General features: G+C 42.9%; 3 protein-coding genes across 4 annotated transcripts; 2 read left to right on the plus strand and 1 right to left on the minus strand.

Moving 5' to 3' along the window:
* The first annotated feature begins 2,870 nt into the window (after positions 1-2,870).
* Positions 2,871-5,251, plus strand: LOC115367945 (proline-rich protein 15-like). Its single transcript, XM_030063882.1, has 2 exons — positions 2,871-3,213; positions 3,842-5,251. Exon 2 carries the CDS (start codon positions 3,862-3,864, stop codon positions 4,297-4,299), a length of 438 nt encoding a protein of 145 aa, XP_029919742.1. The 5' UTR covers positions 2,871-3,213; positions 3,842-3,861; the 3' UTR covers positions 4,300-5,251.
* A 1,134-nt stretch (positions 5,252-6,385) lies between these two features.
* On the plus strand, positions 6,386-17,623 carry wipf3 (WAS/WASL interacting protein family member 3). 2 transcript variants are annotated; one of them, XM_030064335.1, is made up of 8 exons: positions 6,386-6,710; positions 8,622-8,716; positions 10,981-11,116; positions 12,423-12,584; positions 13,582-14,313; positions 15,526-15,660; positions 16,077-16,178; positions 16,279-17,623. In XM_030064335.1, exons 2-8 carry the CDS (start codon positions 8,639-8,641, stop codon positions 16,317-16,319), a joined length of 1,386 nt encoding a protein of 461 aa, XP_029920195.1. In that variant the 5' UTR covers positions 6,386-6,710; positions 8,622-8,638; the 3' UTR covers positions 16,320-17,623. The 2 variants fall into 2 exon arrangements, with proteins under 2 accessions (XP_029920195.1, XP_029920196.1); XM_030064336.1 differs by lacking the exon at positions 15,526-15,660.
* A 38-nt stretch (positions 17,624-17,661) lies between these two features.
* Positions 17,662-21,262, minus strand: LOC115368282 (peptidyl-prolyl cis-trans isomerase FKBP14-like). Its single transcript, XM_030064338.1, has 4 exons — positions 20,983-21,262; positions 19,945-20,096; positions 19,284-19,411; positions 17,662-18,774 (listed from the first exon to the last, which is right to left on the minus strand). The coding sequence occupies exons 1-4, from the start codon at positions 21,174-21,176 to the stop codon at positions 18,616-18,618; spliced, it is 633 nt and encodes a 210-aa protein (XP_029920198.1). The 5' UTR covers positions 21,177-21,262; the 3' UTR covers positions 17,662-18,615.
* Between the last annotated feature and the right edge of the window lie 170 nt (positions 21,263-21,432).

A 21,432-nucleotide genomic window follows, 5' to 3' on the forward strand; every position in this document is an offset into this window, starting at 1 on the left:
CCAACGCCTTTCTATCATCACACACCAAACCACAAAGAGGGCACACTTGCCTTCACAGACACTACAATCTGAAGTGCATGCATCAACATTTAAGCACAGCTGAATGAGTCACTTTCTGGTAGGTTTTCAGTTTAGCTCCCACTGCAGATTTCATCTCAGTCAGCGAGATAGCACAGAACACAGCTGATAAAAGGCAACATGTAATGAGACTGGTGACCAGGCCTATATAGTTTTTTTTATTTAAAAGGAATAATATTTAATATTTTAATAATAATATTTTATATTATTGTTAGTGGTTGCATCGTGTATGATAATGTATATGACAATAATGAAAAAAGGTTTACTCTATGCTAAGTACATTTCAGATGAAAAGGAGTCGCAATATAAGTGACACTAATGTAGTTTCATGACAGGCTATCAAAGTTCAGTATTTTATGTGATTTATTACCCCAATTTGGAGCAGGTAATTGGCAGTTTAAGGTAAGAATGCATGGGTTGAAATTAAACTCTCTTCATTCATGTCGCTGATATTCATCCACTATGATTGTGAGTCCGTGTTTCATGTGGTTTCTAATGGCATCCGGTCAACCAATTCCATGTTAGAAATGTGTTACATAACTCAAGTCCCTGTTTCAGTATCCCTTGACAATATTCCTTAGCTTTCTACTCGCATTCTCCACATAACTCTGTCTCAACTGTTTAGATTTCACTTGGGGAAACTCTTCAGTCAACAGTGGAACACGTTTCAATTGCCGAGACGTTCCTCGGAGGGGGGTGGAGGGACTGACGTGAATGTTTGTAACATGTCTCCATCTGCAAATCTCTGCATGATTTCCTTTTTTCTGGTCTGGTTAAAGTTAATAATCAGCTCTCACAGTGCCTGAGACTATTGGTGGTTTATAGAGTGGAAAACAGATTGGGAAATATGGGACAGAGAGAAGGAGAAGCATGGGGAGGCTTAGTAGCAACATAAAAATGGGATAATTATATAATATTCCATAAATATGAGTGACATTATACTGTTTAGACCAGAAAGGATTGATGTCGAGATTTTGAAAAACATGATTTAACAATGTGAATGAGGAGGAGGGTCATCTGATGTGAGTGCATATGCTTACATACATGCAAAGGTGGGTGCATGCATGCATACCCTCCTCTGCCCGTGAAGCTTATATGTGTGTGTGAGAATGGGAAGACACAGCAAAAGAGGCTGTGGAGTGCTGTGACTCTGCGGAGTTTCGACTCAGGTGGGAAGCGGGGGGAGAGGGAGTCTCCCAGGTATGCAGACTGCCGACTGCTTGGCATAGAGAGAGAGAGAGAGAGACAGAGCGATAAGGACAGAAATGACACACATTCCTATCGCCACACAAACTTTCACTCTACCTTTGGAGGAAGGAAACCAGTCAGGCATTCCCTGAGTCCACCCTCCTTCCCCTTCTCTCTGTCTCGCTCTCTGTTTTGAAACGGGTCCTCCTTGTTGGCAGCCACACACACAGAAACCATTTGTGCCGGCATTCCCAAGGTTTGCCAAGAGAAACCCCTTCTGTTAGACTCACGTCATGTCTGTGAGATGTGGTTTCTCAAATAACAAGGATTCAACCTCATTCGCATTCAAACTGGCTTTTATGCAAGATAATTCTTTTTAATCTTGAAAATCATCCAGTTTTTAATGAATTTTAATCATATTCATCTGTGAATAGCATATAATAACAGAGGGAGTCAAATCACCCTTTTACAACTCATTTCTGTCCAACTCATTGACCTACTGACATGATGGTAATTCACTCAGTTTCCATACAAACCTATTCAGCATATTCACCAATTCAGGGTCAAATGGCTGGATTCTATCCCATTATTAGTTTTTGGGGAAACATCTTGGACAGGTTGCTAGTCCATCGCAGGCCTAACACACAGACAGACACACTTACACACACACACTCACCCATTCAGTTTAGCATCAACACTTGACCTGCATGTCTTTCAATGGTGGGAGGAAAGTTAAGCACCCAGAAGAAACACAGGAGGAACACGCAAAATGCACACAAAGGACCAGGACCGCGACTCAAACCCAGCACCTTCTTTCTGGTTCTCAGTCCAAATCACTGAGCCACTTGCCATCTTCCAATCTTACTCATCTATGAATAACTCTTCAGTGAATAAAATACATTTTCATTCAGATCATCCTGATAAACCCCCATCTCTAATTCCTTCACCCCTTCAGAAGTCCAAACTGTTAGGCATATGTACAGGTTTCAATACTATAAAACCTATATGAATGACTCTTAGGTGCACTTGAATGTACAGTATGTGGGCAAGCAGAAGCATCCGGAAAGAAGTCATGTCAACAAGAACCCCAGCAGGTGAAACTGGCGCCGGGCCAGACTGCTTCCCCAACGTTATGTGAGCCGGCGACACCTACAATTGCACGTTTAAGTAGTGTTGTAATTTCAGCAGACACACGAATTCAACTTGTCAAATGATTAGTATTTTCAGCACTGCACCCCGCCGGGCCCAGCCTGTTTCTGGTGGGATGTGGCTGTAAAAACCATCAGTGGTTATTATTATTGGCAGTAAACATTCCATTCCCTTGCATGACAGTGTCCCTGTCGACGAACGCACTGGGCGTCCGAAAATCTGAGCATAATGTGGCTCCTTTGGGTTGGGTTCTATTGATACAATGGGCTCTTTTTTAATCTGTCGCTGAAGAGCTGCACGCTCCCACGGGCTATATTGCTAAGCAACAATAAGCCCCACCCACCTTTGTAGTAGATTCACCTGGACGGCCCTCACGTGAGAGAGCTGCAGGTTTCATCCAATCAGGAGCGCGGACAGGTGCTCCGAGATGAAAGTTTCGGAGGCGGAAACCTGCAGGTCGGGCAGGCGAAAGACGCTCCTTATAAATGTGACAATTCATTCGTACATTACTTTAAGGATTTCTGAAGGAGAGTAAAGATATTCGACAACAGCGAAAGGAGCGACATAAAACTGACTGGAATTATGAGATGCGAGGCGAGCGAGCAGCCAGCCCGTGCGTAAAATGGATACTACTCAGACCTTCTGAAGGGTTGCTGCCACAGTTGTTTCCAGGGCTCCTCCACTAAAGAAGACACTGAGCAGGCCTATGGATTTATACCACAGCACAGTCTAGAGTCTCATATTCACACATTGCTTTGGGCCATTTTAAGTGTCACCCCCTTTTCCAGTGTTGGTAAGGTGAGTGCTCCGCTGAAGAGAGGTGCTTGTGCGCATTGTTCACCCGTGAATCACGGCCTGGGTTTGCTGACTTATTCTCACGACTCATTGAACCAGTTTTACCGAGGAGTTAAACATCGTTACACTGGTTATTCATAGGATTAGTAGGTAAGAAGTTGCCTAACCAGTGGATTGTGCTTATTAAATTGGTGATGCCAGAAAACGTCATGGCATGCTACCTATTTATACCCGGTTTCATGTATCCAATTCAAACTGAACGTATGCTTTGTTATGATTATAATTATATGGGTAAGATGTGGAGGATAACACATGCTAAAAGAACAGCTATCATCCAGAGATTATTTTGAGATGAATGATTTTATGCTGTCTCATGAACCACAGAGTAGAGAGAGGAAGTGACAGGGAGGAGGCAGGAGAAAGAGAATGATGTAAGATAAATCAGGAGAGAGGTCAGGTGAGCACACATGACCCCTGAGCTGCCAGGATGCTCTACCAGGGGATAAAATGGTTTGATTGAACAACCAACCTCACTGAGGAAATGGCACAGGTAACGCTGATATTGGTGAGGAAGTCAGTGTCTTAACTACAGTTGAATTAATTAAGACCTTTATTGTTGTTTTGGCTTCAGTCCACCACCCTCAGTGAAAGATGGAGGAGAGAGTCCCATGGTGGAGGGCGTTTCTGGTGAAGAGGAAGAGTGGAGGGTCCAAGGACACAAACGCGTCCCCCAGTCTTGGACCCGACTTTGACCCTTTTGCACCAAAACCCGAGAAGCCAAAAGACGCCAGCGCCACCTCCAAGACTCCCGGTGACCAATCCCTGTCTCAGGCCCGGCCGGGACAGTCAGAGCCCATCAACAACACCAGTCTCCTCAGCGACGACACCTATGATGACTCCCAGTTGGATTCGGTCTTCAATGAGCAGACGTGTCGCAGAAACATGAGGGTGTCGCGCTCAGGTCGCTTCAAGGAGAAGAGGAGGGTGCGCTCCAGCCTTCCTATTGAGCAGAAAGACTCAGACCAGACGACAGCCGGGAAAGAGGACTCACGGTTATCGGGAGGAGGAAAGGGAGGTGATAGAATGTGATGATGATCAAAGACTGCTTTATGATTATGCTTGAAGAGAATAAGAGGGATTACAATACATGAAGGTTGCCTTATATGCTTGAACTATATTAAGAAGATAACAAAGACCATTCTGGCCTTTCAGCCCATGTTCTGTTTAAATAACAGAAGAAGCATCTTTAAGACACTTAAGACATTCAAATGCAGCTGTTTTTAAATGTTGCATGGACTTGTGAACGAGGGCCATGGTAACAAATCTAAAGTGACTTGATAATGAATTCTGCATGATTGTTGAACCATTGTGCACATAAATGCAGTAACACGCACTTCATATCCCACAGTGCTCCTGTTTTGGTCATGGGCACTGTCATCATCATCATCATCGGACAACAGATTAACACTCACCAGGCCTCTCTTAGGAGAGCAACAGTCAGCTAATTAAGGACGCCAGATTCTGTCAATGCACATGGCAAAGTGTGATATACTTCAGGAAATTATTGCTCTAGATGTTTACATTATTTGTGTAATATATGGTTAATAATGAAGGATAAGTCTATAATGTTTATTTTATGGTACTTCACAAAAATGTCTTGATTCTGACGGGTTTGAAGGATGCTTATAACCATGTAAATGATTTTGTTATTATGTGTAGAAAAATCAGTCAGTGGGATAAATTACAGAAAACTCATGAGAAGTTTTTAGTCACATACACACATGCACAAAGTATGAGAAGAAGTGAATTCTTGCCAGCTAAATGCCTAAATGACACTGTACATGCCATGAATGAAGGATGGGATCCTTGCATGTGTTACAACATACTGGGTGACCTCATGAAAAATATTTAAAAAAGCAATGACATTGAAGTTTGAAGTGAATTTTGCAATATTCAACCGTATAATGACTCAAATATGGAAAGAAATATGGCCGAGTCACTAAGGAAGTGTGGATCCAGCTACTGATGTCGTTTTCTTTATAGTACACAACACTGCTATATTTTGGATCATTGTGAATACTTAAATGAAGATAAAATGTGATAAATAAAAAAAATTCTAATCTCTGATCTTGTGTGTGTATGTGCACATGTTTACTACATCCGTCTTCCTCAGATAAAAAGAATCCAATTATTCTCCCTGTGAAATAAAATGAAAGATCCAACCTTGACACAAAGAAACACAAAGTCTTCCTGCGTGAATGTCACATTACCTGAGAAAGGCAATAACAACAACCTTTGCACTGCATGTTAAACCCTGGCCTAAGTGATGCTGCCCTGACTGTCATTTAAAGGGAGGAGCATGCCTGTGTCGCTGCATTCCTTTGTCACTGTTGAGGTTTGAGGGGTGTGTGTGAGTGTGTGTCTGTTTCCACTATAGTTGCTCTTTATGTAACAAGGCCTGATGCATGCTTTATGATTGCACCCACTTCGCTTCCAGCACGTCTTGAAGCACAAGAAAAGTATATGCGATACTGCAAGTACATCAAATTAATATTGGCCATAAAATGCTATAGACTATGATGTTGAGCAAAGGCTGGTAATCTATAGATGTCCCATTTTTTTTTTTTATATTTAATTAAGTCACACATTTGGAGGTGAGGACGACTTGTAATGTCATGTTTGTGACACTAGAGGGAGAAAATGAGCTGATATCCATACCATAGCTCCATATTGTTGAACAGAATAGAATAGAATAGAATAGAATAGAATAGAATAGAATAGACACCTTCTACTCAGTAAGCCCTTGAGGCGCTGGGCACAGTTACAGTCTATTCACCTGTGCGGGCTTGTAGAAAGGATCTCTGCGCCCGCCAAAACCTGTTCTCATGCATGCATAATGCTTATTTTATTCGACAGGTGTAACTTAAGTTTAGGGAAAGTTCCTCGGCAACTGCAAAACGCAGGAAGGTAATAGATCCGAGCAAGTGCAGCAGTGCACTGCCTCCCCACCTCCATTGGTCAGGGGCTGAGTGTGGAGCGGTAAGGTGTGGCCTTGCGATGTCCGCCTCCGGCAGCGCGTAAACAAGGACCCAAAGAGATATAAAAGAGACCATTGTGCCATGCCAGACCAGTTTGGCGTGTTTTTTTGCGTTTCGTATCTGGGCGCAAATTAAAATTTCCCAACAACTTGGATTTTGCTTTTTATGTTATTTTATTTAATTTTATTATTATTATTATTATTTTTTATTTTAAAAGGCTTTGCTTGGGGACAACTTTATTGGAGAGGTTTGCTGCTAAAGACGCTCCTGCAGCAGTTTTTGTTATTGACGTGCCAGATGCCAGCATTGCTGTAGGATAACTGTAATGGTGTCCTCGTTTGACTAAAAATAACTTGGGAACTTTGTAGCTGCCCCCACTCCGGTCAGAGGAGCGCACTATGACGGTCCGCTGCGCTCCAGCTCACTGACTGCTTACAGGTGGATTTCTGCTGTTATTTGAAGGTAAGAGTAACCAGACAGCCGAGCTCAAATGCATGTGGTGGATTATGATTGCTGTACATTTGTCTTGACCGCTGGTAAGCCTCTTTTCTTATTCCTATAATTTGTCCACATCTGACTCTTGACATGTTTGGAAATAACAGATTGGCTCCAATGTGGTTCTGTTTGTTTTTCTTCTCGTAGAGTTTATTCATTAGGCATCAAATGCACCTGACTCTTGTTTCAAGGCGGTTTGCTTTCCCTTGCACTGCACGAGGGATCTGGGATGCGGTTTTGACCCACTTATTCTACTTTGTGCGCTTACTTTTGTGGGTAAAAGTGAAGTACAACAGTGAACAGCAAGACTGTGCAGAGACATTTTGTCTCTCAAAGGAATGGGGCATAGTGGCTTTCACTCATTCTGTATATCTCTGCACAGTGAAAAAATGTGCAAGGATGATTGCTTTGTTCAATAGTGGCTCTCTGTCCTCCGTCAGACATACAAAAATCCTGTCAGGTGGGACCCAGTCTTATCAAATGGGGGTCCCTGGCATATGAATCTATTGATTTAGGGGTCCTACAAATAAAAAGATCCATACACTTAGTGCACTAGTAGTTGACGGTGTCAGCTGTTGGACCGTGTCACATCAGGTCTTCTCGGCTTCAGAAACAGACTATTACAGGTCAAAGGAGAGCACAGAGGAACTGTTGTGAGAGGTGCTTTTACTCACATACACTGCCACACACTCCCACCTGTTCTGCAAGAGCTCAGCCAACTGTTGGCCAGCATCGCCCCCCTTTTAAGATCAACATTGGCCGTGCCACTGAAGCTGCTTGACACAGATATGAAGATAGAAATAGAAACCAAGGATAGCCTGCCAGTTGCATTCAGGATGAACACGGCACATGTACACAAACACAGACAGACACACACACACACACACACACACACACACACACACACACACAAATAAGAGAGGCTGGGACAGAGATTCACATCAGTTAGCATTAGACTGAAACCTCAGGCCAGGAGCACAGAAACAAAAACAGGTTCTGTTCTGTGTTTCATTAAATTGCTAAGAAGACTGGCATGCACAAATTCCTTGGAGTATTGAATTTGAGCAGACCTCAGACTCTTTTCACTCCCTCTGTCCCATGGAAGACAGCCTTGCAAGAATTTATGATGTCATGAACTTGGGTGGAGGGCTTGGTGACTATCAGTGTCATGGCTCAGGAGCTTAGCTGGGCTGCCTGCATCTTGAGTTTGAACCACACTGTGACAAGCAGGACTCACTTTGCAAATGAGCTCTCACCTTGAAAGTCTGTTGTGTATGGGACGCTGGACATTGAGGTGATTACTGCTTTGTTTCAGCCTTTTAATCACATTACCACTTGTTGCTAGTGATGTTTATTTCGACAAGACATACCTTACATAGTTGAATCATCTTTTTCAATCACAATATCTGAAAAAAAAAAAAAACAATGTGTCTGCACTCTAGCATGTTCCTGAAGAGCCTCCTTAATGTGTTTTCCATTCAGTCAGCACAGAACTGTAGTGAAGACCTCTTGTTGGTGAGGGACTGAAGGTTAGGGGTGCATTACTTTCCACACAACACACACCATTGTTCCACTTCTCAGCCCCGCCACTAGGCATTGTGGGATGGGGGACTCACATTTCCCTGGAGAGGAAGGAGCGCTGGCTGTTTCCTGTTTTGCGATGCTGGGTGGTGAAAGCTCTTCCTGTTCAGGGAAGAAGGGAAGAGGTCACTGAATTTGCCCCTCTCCACAGTAGCGGCTTCTGTGGCAGAGAGGGAGAATTCGGTCACAGACATGGCAGTCGCTGGTCAGTGGCTGCAGTGGTGCAGCAACGGGGCGGTGACTGTGTTTGGGTGCCGTTGCTATGGGTGGTTAAAGGGTGTGCTTTGTCTTGTGCAGGTAGCTGAGGCCGAGGCATGCCGGCGCCCCCTCCTCCGCCACCACCTCCCCCCGCACCCCCTCCGCCACCCCCACCGAGCATCGCCCCGCCACAGGTAAGTCTGTGCTCACACATTCTTGATTGAAACAGACTTAAATAACTATCAAAAGAACAATTCACCCAAATTAGAGGAAAAAACCTGTTTCCGTTTACCCCTACTGCACTCCATGCATCCAAATAGTCTCTGTGTGATTTGGCATGGTTTCCACACTGCCATGATCTCTGGTGGATTGTATTCTTTTGTCAAGCTCAAATGGTCAAAAATGTACATATGAAAAACAGGTCTTTCAAAAAGCATAACCTAGATACTTGGCACAATCCACAGCTCTCATGGGTGAAGAGTTTTGTTTGGCACTAATTCCTGCTAAAGAACACCAGCAAACTGAATCTCTACGCCTTTAGTTCCTACTTGTTTTGGGTGGATTGATACAGTTTGCCACTGCTGTTTGGTAGGAAATAGTTAAAAAAAAAAAAAAATCCTTGCTCCAAGGGCTTTGGATTATTAGTATCTGTGTCATTGTTTGTGGAAGGAACTGTTTAATTTTTTGCACATGGAAGTTTTTGACCGTTTGAGCTTCTTTCTTTCTTTTTGAACTTTTTTCTTTTAAAACACACTCATCTCTCATACCAAGCAGTTTGTAATGATAGTTGAGAATATTTGACATGTTTACACACCCAGATACATAAACACAGTTTCCCCCCATTGTTTCCTTGTCTCTCTGCCTCCCTCTTCTCTCTCTTTTAGGTTCTCTATTTCTCTCTCTGTGTCTCTGTCTCATGCAATTGTATACACTGACTCATGTCCTTCTCACTGACCACCAACCAAACACCTGGAGGTCATTTGCATTATTGATTAGAGGTACAGTTACACATCACACACAGGCAGGCCCACAGTGGGGCAGACAGCAGACACAGTAGCAGCGTGGTGTTATGTTTCCATAGCGGGCTCACAGTGTCCTCATGCTAAATGAATTACTGCGTCTGGTAAATAGAGCAATGTGTCAGTCGGAGGGCCACGCTGCTGAGACAGGGCTGAGTAGCCTCTGGACACTGCAGCTGTCTGAAGTCATGAAACGCTTCGGTTTGGTTTGCAGACTTGTGGGAGTCTTTGAGGGGTTTCCAGTGGGTCCCAGACAAAATTGGGGACAGTTTACATCAGTATAATTAAACTCACTGAAATGATCCTAACTAGAGAATGTATAGAAGTTAAGGCTTCACCCTCACCTCTAATTTGCATGCATGTGTGTGTGTGTGTCTATCTCTGTGCCTGAGTGCACGTCAAGCATTATTAAGAGCTGGCTAAGTGGTGAAGTCTGTGCTTTTGTAAACAAATGCACTTACCACAATACTGGCTTACAAAAACAACTGTGGTCAGAGAGATCATTTTTTCATACATGCACTAAAATCTGGAATGAGATCCCATATTACATTGGCTCAATAACCTCTTTTACACATTTCAAACAAGTCCATAAACATGATCTGATGGAAGGACTCACCTGCAACCTCTAATTCAGCTCACACACACACCATCTCGCTCACTCAGTCCTTTCCCCTGTAGTGTCTGTGCTTTGTTTTTGGTTTTGTCTCTGATTGTTTCTTATTTTATTGTGTATTATATGACTTTGTCTTTTATGTGCTGCAGAACATAACTGAGTGAGGCCAGTTTAAATGTAACACATTTTAACATCTGTAATGTTCATTTTAATCTTTTCCTGCATAATAAAATAGTAATAAAATGAAAACAAACTGAACATTTGTCTGAGTAAATGTTAGAAAATGATAAAAAAAGGAGAGAGACTTCACCCCAAACCAGTGTTATTATCAGTCAGAAAATGAGAAATATGACTAAAATTCAGACTACATTTAAGATGAAGTCAACTTAACTACCACATGAAAACTACATATAATCCAAGCATTGGTTGCTGAAGTAAAGTTACAGTAGATTTGTTGCTTTGAGAGAAATTTCTTTTTGACTGTTAGCCTAAAACAAATCTGTTTCTACCACTCCTGACAACTGATGCCTCCTTGTTAGATTTAATGTTCTTTACTGAGTCTGAATCTAGATAGCTAACGTCAGTCTAACTCTCATGTGGCTGCTTCTCAGCCGAGACGAAGCCTGCATTGTGCAAGAGTGGCATGGAAATGTTTTTCACACCAAAGCAGTATCTCACCTACCCACCATTTTCAGTCAAAATAAAAGTCTTTTGCAAATATTTTACCATGGTGGGCAGTGATCTGGTAGATCTCTAACGACCTAGTCTATGCAACACCGGTCTCAATTATGTTTAGAATGTCTTCTTTGCTCCGTGTGTGTGACAGTTGCGGCTGGACCCTCCTAAGCCACAGAGCAGTGGAGGAGGAGGTGGCAGGAATGCCCTGCTGGCTGACATCCAAAGAGGAGCCAAGCTCAAGAAAGTCACACAGGTCAATGACCGCAGTGCCCCTATTGTAGACAGTAAGAGCAACCCCTTTTACTGTTACACACACACACACACACACACACACACACAGAGTCTGGGTTTAGATACTTAATGACCTTCACATGCGGCTAGTGTCACTGGCTGTGAGTCATTCTCACAGGGCACAAAGAGGGAGGGGGAGGGAGAGACAGACTGGTAGTGCGTCTATATGTTGAGAGTTGAGATGTAAAAAAAAAAAACTTGATTTGTCAGCATGAAGCCGTGGACGTGTGGAGGAAGTATAAGAGCTGAAGTGGGGAAAGAAAGAGAATGGGAGAGGAAACAGGAGTGGGAAACATAGTTTTTAGATGTGACGATGTGTTCACAGAGAGCCTGTTGTGTCTCTTGGCTATCTTTTGGCTCAGGGCTACACACATACACACTCACACACAAACACACACACACAGAAAACCAAGGGCACACTTCAGGAAGGAATGCCATACAGCAGATAAGAATGCAGTCAGAATAGGAAACTAGTGTATATGGTAGCAAAGACAATAGACAGGACATATGTCACCGCTACACCATATGCCTCAAAAAACAACAACATGTTCATGTGAAGGAAGATAAAAACTTAAAGGACCATAGCAGTGATTTTGAATGTTTGGCCCAACAAATCATTTAGCAAAATATCGCCAGTGTCCTAAAGATTTCACAGCATATAATCAAAATCCCTTGATGTCCAAACTTGAGTTTTTGGCTCCAACAGCCACCTTATAACGTTCGGCTTCTAGCAAAGTTGTCACCGTTCATAAACTGATAATTTAGCGTGTAAAGAAAACCTTTCTCCCTGGAACTATTTTCTGTTTCACTCCACCCAATTTCAAGTCATCAAAACACAACAGTTATTACCGTGATGGAATACTGGTGTGAAGAAAGTTTGAAGTCTCTGAAAGTTCATTTTCAAATCGTAGTGGAGTGAATGGAAACCAATGGCTGGATAAAAGGGAGGGAAAATGAGATCAGAGTTTTAATAGATGACTGCTTGCTTCTGGAAAGGATTAGAAAATTGAATTATTTTAATTGTGTAGATATTACTCTAAATCACTGGTATGGTCCTTTAATATGAGAATTGGTGAAGAATTTTTGTCAGAATTTAAGAGGAACATTTTTTTTCCAGAACATCAGCCTGATGTTTTGAGTAGGTGTTTGGAGGAGTGCCATGTAAAACAAAAAAAAGGACCAAAATCAGTGTTTAGTGGTTTTGGCATGATGACACAGCGCATGCTCATAATCTTATTTCAGACTCTGATTTTTTGTGTTATAGTAATTTGTAATGTGTGTGTGTGTGTTACTCTCCAGAGCCCAAGGCCAGCGCTGGCGATGTATCTGGCAGCGTTGGTGCTTCTCAAGGCTCATCAGGAGGGATGGCACCCATGGGACCCTCTCTGGGGGGGCTCTTCGCTGGGGGGTTTCCCACCCTCAGGCCAATAGGTCAGAGAGACACAGCGGGCAAGACGCCAGGTTGGTAGTAGAGCTGTACCCAACTCAGAATTTCCACAGTCAAATTATAATCAGCGGTTCATTATGATGGTTCAACTTCTACTATACATTTCTTTCAACCTTTCTGATTCGATCAGATTTTTTTAATAGTCCCCGTGTCAATCAGAAAATGCATTGGCTCAAGTTTCAGTGTTGATAGACCACATTAATAATAACCAAAGCAGTCATAATCATAAAGATGCAACAAAGACATATATACATGTTTGAACATTTATGTTTGATCACATCAATTAAGACAGCTTCATAAATATTTGAATTGTAAGACAGTTTGAATTATCTGGCAGCTTTGGTGTAAAAATGAGGCAGTACACAGGTAAATCTGATTAAATTATACTTGTATAACTTACTGCTTCACTTTTGAAAAACTGGAAAATGTAAACAAATAAATTATTAAATTACGTTACATTATTAGATAGCTTTAGCATAAATAGGTCTACATTCACATTTGTTTCAGTGCTTCTCCTGTATTTTTTTTCTCACAGCAACGGCATGCATATTTCCAATAGCAGTGGACAATTTACATTATTGAATTAGTACAGAAATATTATAGGAATGTCTTCATGAGTCCCTCGCTCTGTGCCCAGTCACACATTGCTCTTTGTCCTCTCATGAAGGTGCGTCTCTATAGAAACAGGCTATATTTGATCTGTTTTAATGTGGTATTACAGTGCACACTGACTGTCTTAAAAAAAAAAACTAAGGAAAACAACTCCTTGACTGTAACTTTTCCCTTTTTCTGTCACAGATCACTCAAATTTTTCACTCTCAGGGGCAGCCGTAGTTGGTGGAATATTTTTTATCTCCAGCTCTACATCTTCTGCCTGTTTTTTATTGTTTTCTGGACGTCTTGGGGATGCCAATGACTCTGTCTAATGTGTGTGTGTGTGTGTGTATATTTGTGTGTGTGTGTGTGTGTGTGTGTGTGTGTGTGTGTGTGTGTGGTGTGTGTGTGCTGTAGTGACTCGATCGAGCTCATCTGCAGCACTGAAGCCGCTCTGGAACCCGCCTGCCTCAGCAGACACGAGCGTCTCCGAGCCTCACAGGACTGCGGAGAGAGGAGGCGCTGCCCACCGTCCCGCCACAGCTCCGTCCTCCGCCCCGCCCTCCCCGTCTCATGGCAGCAAGCATCCCCCTCCTGCCCCCACCTCTTCCCCTCCTCCTCCTCCCCCTCCGCCTCCCCCGGCCCCACCCTCCTCTCCCCTTCCCCCTCCCCCACCACCAGCCTTCCAGGACCGGCCCGCTGGCAAGCCTCCCCCTCTCCCCACCTGCCCGCCCCCTCCACCCCCCTCACAGGTCACCAAGCCTGCCTGGCTCCCCATCCAGCACTCCCACCACACCGCTGTGTCCCAGCCTGCCACTCCCCCTCCCCCTCCTCCTCCTCCTCCTCTGCCCTCTGCGCCGCCCTCCTCCGTCCCGGACCGCTCCTCTGGCTACTTCTACCCTCTGCCCCCCTCCCCTGTCCAGTCCGAACCCTCCAGGTTCCCCATCTTGCGGGATAGCCCGCTGGGACCTCCTCCGCCACCTCCTCCTCCTCCCCTCCCCACTTCCTTTACCCCCAGCTGTCCAACCACCCTGCCCCCTCCCCCACCCAAGGTGCCACCTATGCCTTCCCCAGCCATGCGCTCTCTTCCACCCTCGTACCCCTGCACTGCTCCCACCCGACGGCCACCCGCTGTGCCCAGAAGTGCAGGTATGTGCACACCAGGAGCAGGAAAACAATTACAAATCTAGGAATTTCTCAAGATTTTAGCATAAACTGTGTTCAGACGTTCCCCACTTTTCATCTTCATATTGGCTGGTCTGTATTATCGGCCAGTGTTAGCTCAGCACAGACATGTTGCTGCCATGATATTGCAAGTTTGCCCAGTAGATTTCATTGCAGAGTAAATTATAAAAGCTGAGCTGATTGTTGGGTTCGGCAGTTAAGAAGTTAATTGCGCAACCGTAAAATATCAAGCCTTTAGTTTAAGTTTATTTACAGTTTACAGTCTCAAAGGGCTTAGACAGGGGATGACACAGTTTCACCCTCAGAGCAGGCAAGAAAACTCAGAAAAACCTACGGTTAATTGGGAAGAGGGAAGGAAAACCTGCATATCTTTGTTTCGGTTATTTGGTTACCACATTTGAGGATTCCTTGCTACAAATGTGTTTTTTATGTATATGAAGAAAATATGATCTGATATGTTGTTATTCAAAGTTCTTTATCTTTGCATTCTGGCAAGGTGGAGAGCTTTCTAAGGCTGCTTTCATAGGACATAAAGCGTCTCAAGAAGCAAGGCTTGCTGCAAACCTTCTGTGTGTGGACTTTAGAAAAGTATTATTTTAGAGACAGAAAAAGATTAACTTTGCTACCAGCTTAGCTTGCTGCTGAAATCATTTACATTGCTATGCAGCACAAATCTTGACAACAGCTTGCAACCTACCTAATTTGCATTGCCTACGCAGGTAACCTGACATAAATCTCCATTCCAAAAATGTATGTGAGTACATACTGTACGTGACATCTTCCTTGGGTGAAGAAGAACAAGCAGGGTTTCTCTCTATGAAGGCAGCTGACAGTGAAACACGGTTAAAGATAATGAGCAGAATTAATTTGGAGAAAACCCCAGCAGAAAAAAATGGTGGTCATTGACTGTAGTTTTTATAAATAGTCAATATGGAGCAGGTATGCTGTGTTGTGGGAGTTTTACATAACAGTGGCAGGTATTGCAGCTTGTCATTACAGGAGAGAAAGTGTGCATTGTGCAATATGTTATTTTATCAGCACATACTACAATTAATGCATTGCTTTTTTCTCAGAGAAAAAGGGGTATTTAATGGACACATCATCATCATCATCAGTTTATGTTGTTTTGTATGAAATCTTGCTGATCCGGTCGGGCCTTGTTGCTCATGGTAACAGGTTCGGGTCGGCTGGCTCCTCCTCCTGCTCCTCCGGCCCGGTCGCCCTCCACTGAACTCTCCAGCCGCATTCCTCCCCCTCCAGCGCCTCCCCTGCCCCCGTCCAGCCTCAGGAATGGACACCTACACAGCCTTGGTGAGCCTCTGTGTGACTTAATTCACAGCTTTAACAGAATATATTGTAGACATCCGAACAAGCTGCAGTTTCTGGAGCATGAACATTACAAGCAGCCAAAAAACAAGCTGTGCAAAAGCCATAATGTTCATATTGTAACAATATTTCACTGAAGAGTGATGTGCTCTGAAAAGAAATTGAATAGATAATAAGGAGAAAGATTTAAGGGACAGGTTTTTTTTTTTTTTATCATTTTATTTTTTTACAGAGGAAGTACATGGAATAATAGAGGGGTTTTCCTTCAGTAGGGAGAAAGTGTCAAGGGTGTGAAGGTCATTCCACCACTGGAGAACCAAGAGGGAAGAGTCTTTTATTTTGAAGTGAGGACAGACAAAATACCAACCTCAAGCAATGATATCTATGGTCTTCCCTTGTAGATGACTTTGAATCCAAGTTCCAGTTCCACCCTGTAGAAGATTTACCCCCTCCTGAGGAATTCAAGCCCTTCCCTCGGATCTACCCCAGCAAAGAAAACAGAGGTAGCAGCACGATATACTCATCTCTGCTCAATTTTTTCTCAAGACTGTGTCATCTATTGATTTTTTTTTTTTTTCATTTCTTTTTCCTTTTCTCCTGTAGTGAACCCCACACCACCTGGGATTAGGACACACCTCAGATGAGTCATGGCCTCAAACTGGCCCTCATCCCCACACACAGCAAGCAGCTAGTCTCAAACCTCCCTCCTCCTGCTCCTCCTGCTCCTCCTCCTCCACTGTGATGATGGGAAGTTAATGAGAAGAACACCAAAGGCAGTGGCCAAGGGCTTTGTTTGGTTTGGATGCAAGCTCCGTGTCTATTGTGTGTGCCGTGCGGATCACAAATGGGTCACTTACTGTGAGTGTTTATGTGTGTGTGTGTGTGTGTGTGTGTGTGTGTGTGTGTGTGTGTGTGTTTGTTGTGTATGTGAGTGTCAAACTGGGTCCCGCCTAATACTGACTATGTGACCTCTAACCTTTTCCAGTGTGGAATGTTTTGAATGTGTGTGAGAGGAGGGTTCTCCCTACAGTGCTCCCTCTCAATTACTCTCTCTCTCTCTCTCTTTCTCTCTCTCTCTCTCACACACACACACACACACACATACATGGACAGTGTCTTCCAGTAGAAACAGCTTAAAGATATGAAGTATCATGTTTTGATACAGTGGCTATCTGTGTTATGCACTGTTCTGATCTGGTATATTGTACTACTTTTAGCGTCTAGGCCAGACACCCTTTGAACCATGCAGTCTGAAACTGTTCTTAGACGGAAATATGTAATTGTGTCCCTCAACATCTACAACTTTGAACCACAAGATGCTCAGTTAGCGGCTAGAATAAATGTTGGACATGCTCAGACATGAAATGCACTGCTTTCCCAAAACTTTACAGTGTCTTTAGTTCAATCCTTCACTCGTCCAGCATGACAGTCCTCTTGAGATGTTATTAATAGTTTCCTTTGCTGTGGGACTTCAAGGACCCATGCGGCCAACAGTAGTAGACTATGAACTTTGGCTGGTTTGCAACCAGTAAACCCCTTTTATTCAGTTCAACTCTTGTGTGAATAGAAATTACAAGTGAAAACTGCAGCTGTTCACTTGCACAGCAATGGTTTGCTAACCTCAAGAGTTCATTAATAATTGTACGTATACAGTATTGGTGCTCTACATGTTTGTCTGCTTTTTTTTTTTTTTACCTGCAGCCAGTTCATGAAAATGTAAAGGAAAATCTAACATGTTAAGACTACTGACATTTTAGGCACTGTGAGAATGTATTTCTATTATGTTACAAGTTTAAATGTAGATTAAGTGTTGTCCTTTGCCTGCAAATTGATGAGTGAGGTGTACTTGGTATTTCATTTTCCTCCAATGTTGTATCCAACACTAACTTTTGTGAAGACAGTGCCACCTACTGGTTCAATATGCAAAGTATTATATAGGAGCCACCAATTAAACCACTGTATTTTGTTTTTGTGTAAGAAGTTGACATGGTTGTTTTATTTATTGCAAAATTCCTACATACTACACACACACTTGAAAATATGTAATAACAGTCATGATAACCTTATGACCTTGGAGAATTTAGTCTTGATTTGTTTGTATCCAAAGCTAGAAAAAAAGAGCCAAAACTCTTTGTAGTGTTGCTCTACTGACAGAAGGACACTTGGTAGACATCATGATAGTACAAAATATTACATTCCAGAGACTTAATGCACTTTATGGTTTAAGATTCACCTATATGTAAACTTTCAAAGCAGCTTCCAGTTCATTGTTAAATTGAGCTTTGGTGTTTGAAAAACCAGAATGAAACTGCACTCATCTCTACATAAAAAAAGAGAATAAAAATAAACTATTAAAGAGGATGTGTGCGCATTGAAGAGGGCAAGTTCATTCTGTTTTTTTCAAAACTACATAGCAACACAAACATCTCAGAGTCTCATGCATCTCATTTCATTTAAGATTCTCACTTATAATACAGTCAGTTGCTTTTCCTTATTTTTTTTTCATCAGACATTTAGTTATACTGATTATAGAAACAGATAATTTTTTTTCTTGAAAATTCAGATGCAGGACACAATGAATTATTTTTCTGGATTTGTATAGTGTTAAGATGTTTTTAGAATTTAAGAGAGTGGGGCTGACCATGGTCTCAAGAGGAGCAAATATAAGTGATTCACAATGAGCTCCTATAGCCAAGCACACAAAACCACAATGATCTACCAAACTGATAAAACACTAAAAGCAGTACATTAATAACCTCATGGCCCTACCACACATAAGTTTCACACACCGCCGAGTACAAAGCCTGTACAAAACTGAAACACTGATGTAACCTGAGAACGCCCTGGCGATTTCACGTTGCTCTACAATAAAGCGTTTCCACGGCAAATGAATAAAAACTGGAGAAGGACGCTGAGTGAGTCATGGGACGCCGAGGGATTTTAAAGTTCATCGTGCTTGTAAGTAAACTCTCTGGAGGATATGAAGCCATCTTTGTTCTCATCCTCTTTGGCGAAGATATCCTCCACCATTTGCTCATGTTGAGTGTTGTTGGGAGGGTAGCCGTGACGCTCGAACTCCTTCCTCAGGTATTCTTTCACCTGGCAAACGGGGGGAAGAGAGGACACAATGGAGTGAAAATGTCAGTTTTTGAGAGGGGGAAAAAAAAGACTGAAACAACAAATATAAAGGGACAAAAAAAAACAAAACAAAAAAAAAAACAGAAAATGTGGCCTCTGTCCAGATAAAGAACCAGGTGAGAGAGAGAGAGAAATGCACCCCATGTTTCATCCCTTTAATACATCCTGTATTAATTTCAAATGATAGGAACATTAGGAAATGGCCTGTTGTAACAATATATCAATATTTAAGCATGTCTGCAACTGGAAGTGTTGAAACAGCAATATAAGGCAACATTAGAATAGGAACACTGAGTTATGGGGAGATGTATCAACAAAAATAATGTTGGTATTGCTTTCAAAAAGTTGGTATTGACCTGGTACCTGAGTATCGATTCTTGTGACATCCCTAGGCTGCTGTATCAGCATCTACTCTATGTGAAAATACTTGCTGAGACAAAACACAGAAACCAAATCCCTCTTGTCCTCACTTCTTGCTTGGAGAGCCTCCAGTCATCATTGAGGTCCATCTCCTGGAAGGACTCGTGCGACCTGGGGCCATTTCTGATCTCCATCACCTCGATGATGAAGGTCAAGGTGCTCTCAGGTGGGATCTTACCTGACCACAGATAACACCACAAAGCAGAGATCAATTTAAACTAACACTGGATATTACCTGAGGGATCTGTGAGCATAACAGGGCACAGAAATATATTTTTGGTTAGTGCCGAACAAATCCCATTCACTGTGAGCGGATGTGACTAGACAAGCAGAGAGAAGCAAACTTAGACCGTGTTATTGGTCTGAGTTTCAAACTGGTCATGTCATTTACGTTTTTGTTGTTATGGCAGAGACTAGTTCAGGATACAAAGGGTCCTGTTGGGAGTTAGTGTGGTTTGTCCTTACCAGAACCATGCACCGTATGATTTACATGCTCCATGCTGAGAAAAAGCTGGACTGATATTAGTGTATGGAGGCCCCATTCAGCATAGCAGTCCTGGAATGCCATTCAAAACAACATAGTGTTTGAACAGTTCTTTTTAATTAGGTGTACAATCATGCATAATATTGACAATATTACACATTTTGTAAAACTAAGAGGCAGTGCAATGTGTGCTCATAGCAACATGTGTGTATGTGGGTGCAGGATACCTCTCCCTTCCTTCCCGTAGGCCAGAGCTGGAGGTATGACTAGTCTCCTCTTCTCTCCAGCGCACATGTCCTGCAGGCCTTCGTCCCAGCCCTTGATGCCTTCCCTGATGCCCAGTGTAAACCACACTGGCTGTTTGTCACCATTGATACGACTGGGTGAACCACAGAGCCAGAGACAGACATGGGGGAGCAGAGTGTCACATTTTTGGAATAGGTAAAGTAGCTTGTACAATCTCTTTCTGATGAATCAGAAGTCGCTGAAAGCAAAATACCAGTGCCAATATTGCATTTGGTATTAAAGACATTTTGTAAATGTTCTTGGTTGAACATTTCCAAAAAACAAACAAACAAACAAGCAAAAAAAAAAAAAAAAAAAAAAAAAAACATTCAAACCAAATGCAAGTAACTCTGCTTAAGTCAGAAACACCATTTATACTGGAACCATGTCCAGTATTACTGTCTGTACGACATGTGTGCATATGTGATGTGTTCTAACCAACTTGAGAAGCCAAAAGCAAATTTCCACATATATCTTACTATCTTATCTTATTATGAGTTATAGCCCATTTACTACTGTTTACATCAAGTTCACATTAACCCAGTCATTTTGCAACTATATGCCATATGTGTATAGAATTTCTTTTTCTTTTCTTTTCTTTTCTCTCTCTCTCTCTGTCTTTTTTTTTTTTTTTTTTTTAAATCAAACATCAGAAATGATCCAAACTACCGTGAACCGCTGAATCGGCTTACAAATATTCCCTAAATCTTGCGGAGACTTCCATTCCCTCCTGTGGGTGTGAAGTGACTGAGCGAGTGATGCGCGCACTGATATGTAAACACTGGCGTCGGGGGAAAGAAGCAGCGACTGAACAGAAGCTTAATGGCATGAAATAGCTCCTCCTAAAGGCAAGGAAAGGACCCCCGGCTACTCCAGCTGAGTACACACAGCATCAGGAGTGACGGAAAGCAGAGGGCAACTTTGCACAAACTACAAGCGTCCTTTTAGACAGCCCACCTGTCATTCAACAACCAACTTACCTGGAGTAGAACAAAGTGCCATTTTCAAAATAGCCCTCCTGATGCACCAGCAGGATGTCTCCGTACTTGGATTTGCGGTGGCAAAGGAAAGGTCTGTGCAGGACGTCTATCTTCACCTCGGCCTCTGGAAGTTTTCCTCCGCAGACGAAGACGAGAAGAGAGGAGCTCAGCCAGCTCAGCGCCGCCAGCAGCATTGTACCAAGACAACTCTCTGACCGTGGAGGACAGAGGATAACAGCTACAAATACACAGCTGTGACACACAGCAGCAGGCGTGCAGTAGTGCAGCGGTCCTCTACGTGGCAGTGACGTTTCATCATACAAGTTGTTGCAGGAAGTCTCCATGTGATTGGATGGTTTCCTTCTGTTAGCCCCGCCCCTAAACACTCCCATTTGCCATCCACGCAATGAAAAACAGGTGACTTCACTAGTGTTTTTTTTATTATTTGAT

This window comes from Myripristis murdjan, chromosome 11 (assembly GCF_902150065.1).
Source record: "Myripristis murdjan chromosome 11, fMyrMur1.1, whole genome shotgun sequence".
Lineage (NCBI taxonomy): Eukaryota > Metazoa > Chordata > Actinopteri > Holocentriformes > Holocentridae > Myripristis > Myripristis murdjan.

What these genes read in the sequence shown, in the direction of transcription:
- LOC115367945 (XM_030063882.1), top strand. Translation starts at nt 3,862, where the DNA reads ATGGAGGAGAGAGTCCCATGGTGGAGGGCGTTTCTGGTGAAGAGGAAG.
- wipf3 (XM_030064335.1), top strand. Translation starts at nt 8,639, where the DNA reads ATGCCGGCGCCCCCTCCTCCGCCACCACCTCCCCCCGCACCCCCTCCG. An exon ending in CAGTGCCCCTATTGTAGACA is followed by an intron (nt 11,117 to 12,422) that starts GTAAGAGCAACC and finishes GTTACTCTCCAG; the next exon opens with AGCCCAAGGCCAGCGCTGGC. An exon ending in CGCTGTGCCCAGAAGTGCAG is followed by an intron (nt 14,314 to 15,525) that starts GTATGTGCACAC and finishes TCATGGTAACAG; the next exon opens with GTTCGGGTCGGCTGGCTCCT.
- LOC115368282 (XM_030064338.1), bottom strand. Translation starts at nt 21,176, where the DNA reads ATGCTGCTGGCGGCGCTGAGCTGGCTGAGCTCCTCTCTTCTCGTCTTC. An exon ending in GGCACTTTGTTCTACTCCAG is followed by an intron (nt 20,097 to 20,982) that starts GTAAGTTGGTTG and finishes TGGTTCACCCAG; the next exon opens with TCGTATCAATGGTGACAAAC. An exon ending in CTACGGGAAGGAAGGGAGAG is followed by an intron (nt 19,412 to 19,944) that starts GTATCCTGCACC and finishes ATCTGTGGTCAG; the next exon opens with GTAAGATCCCACCTGAGAGC.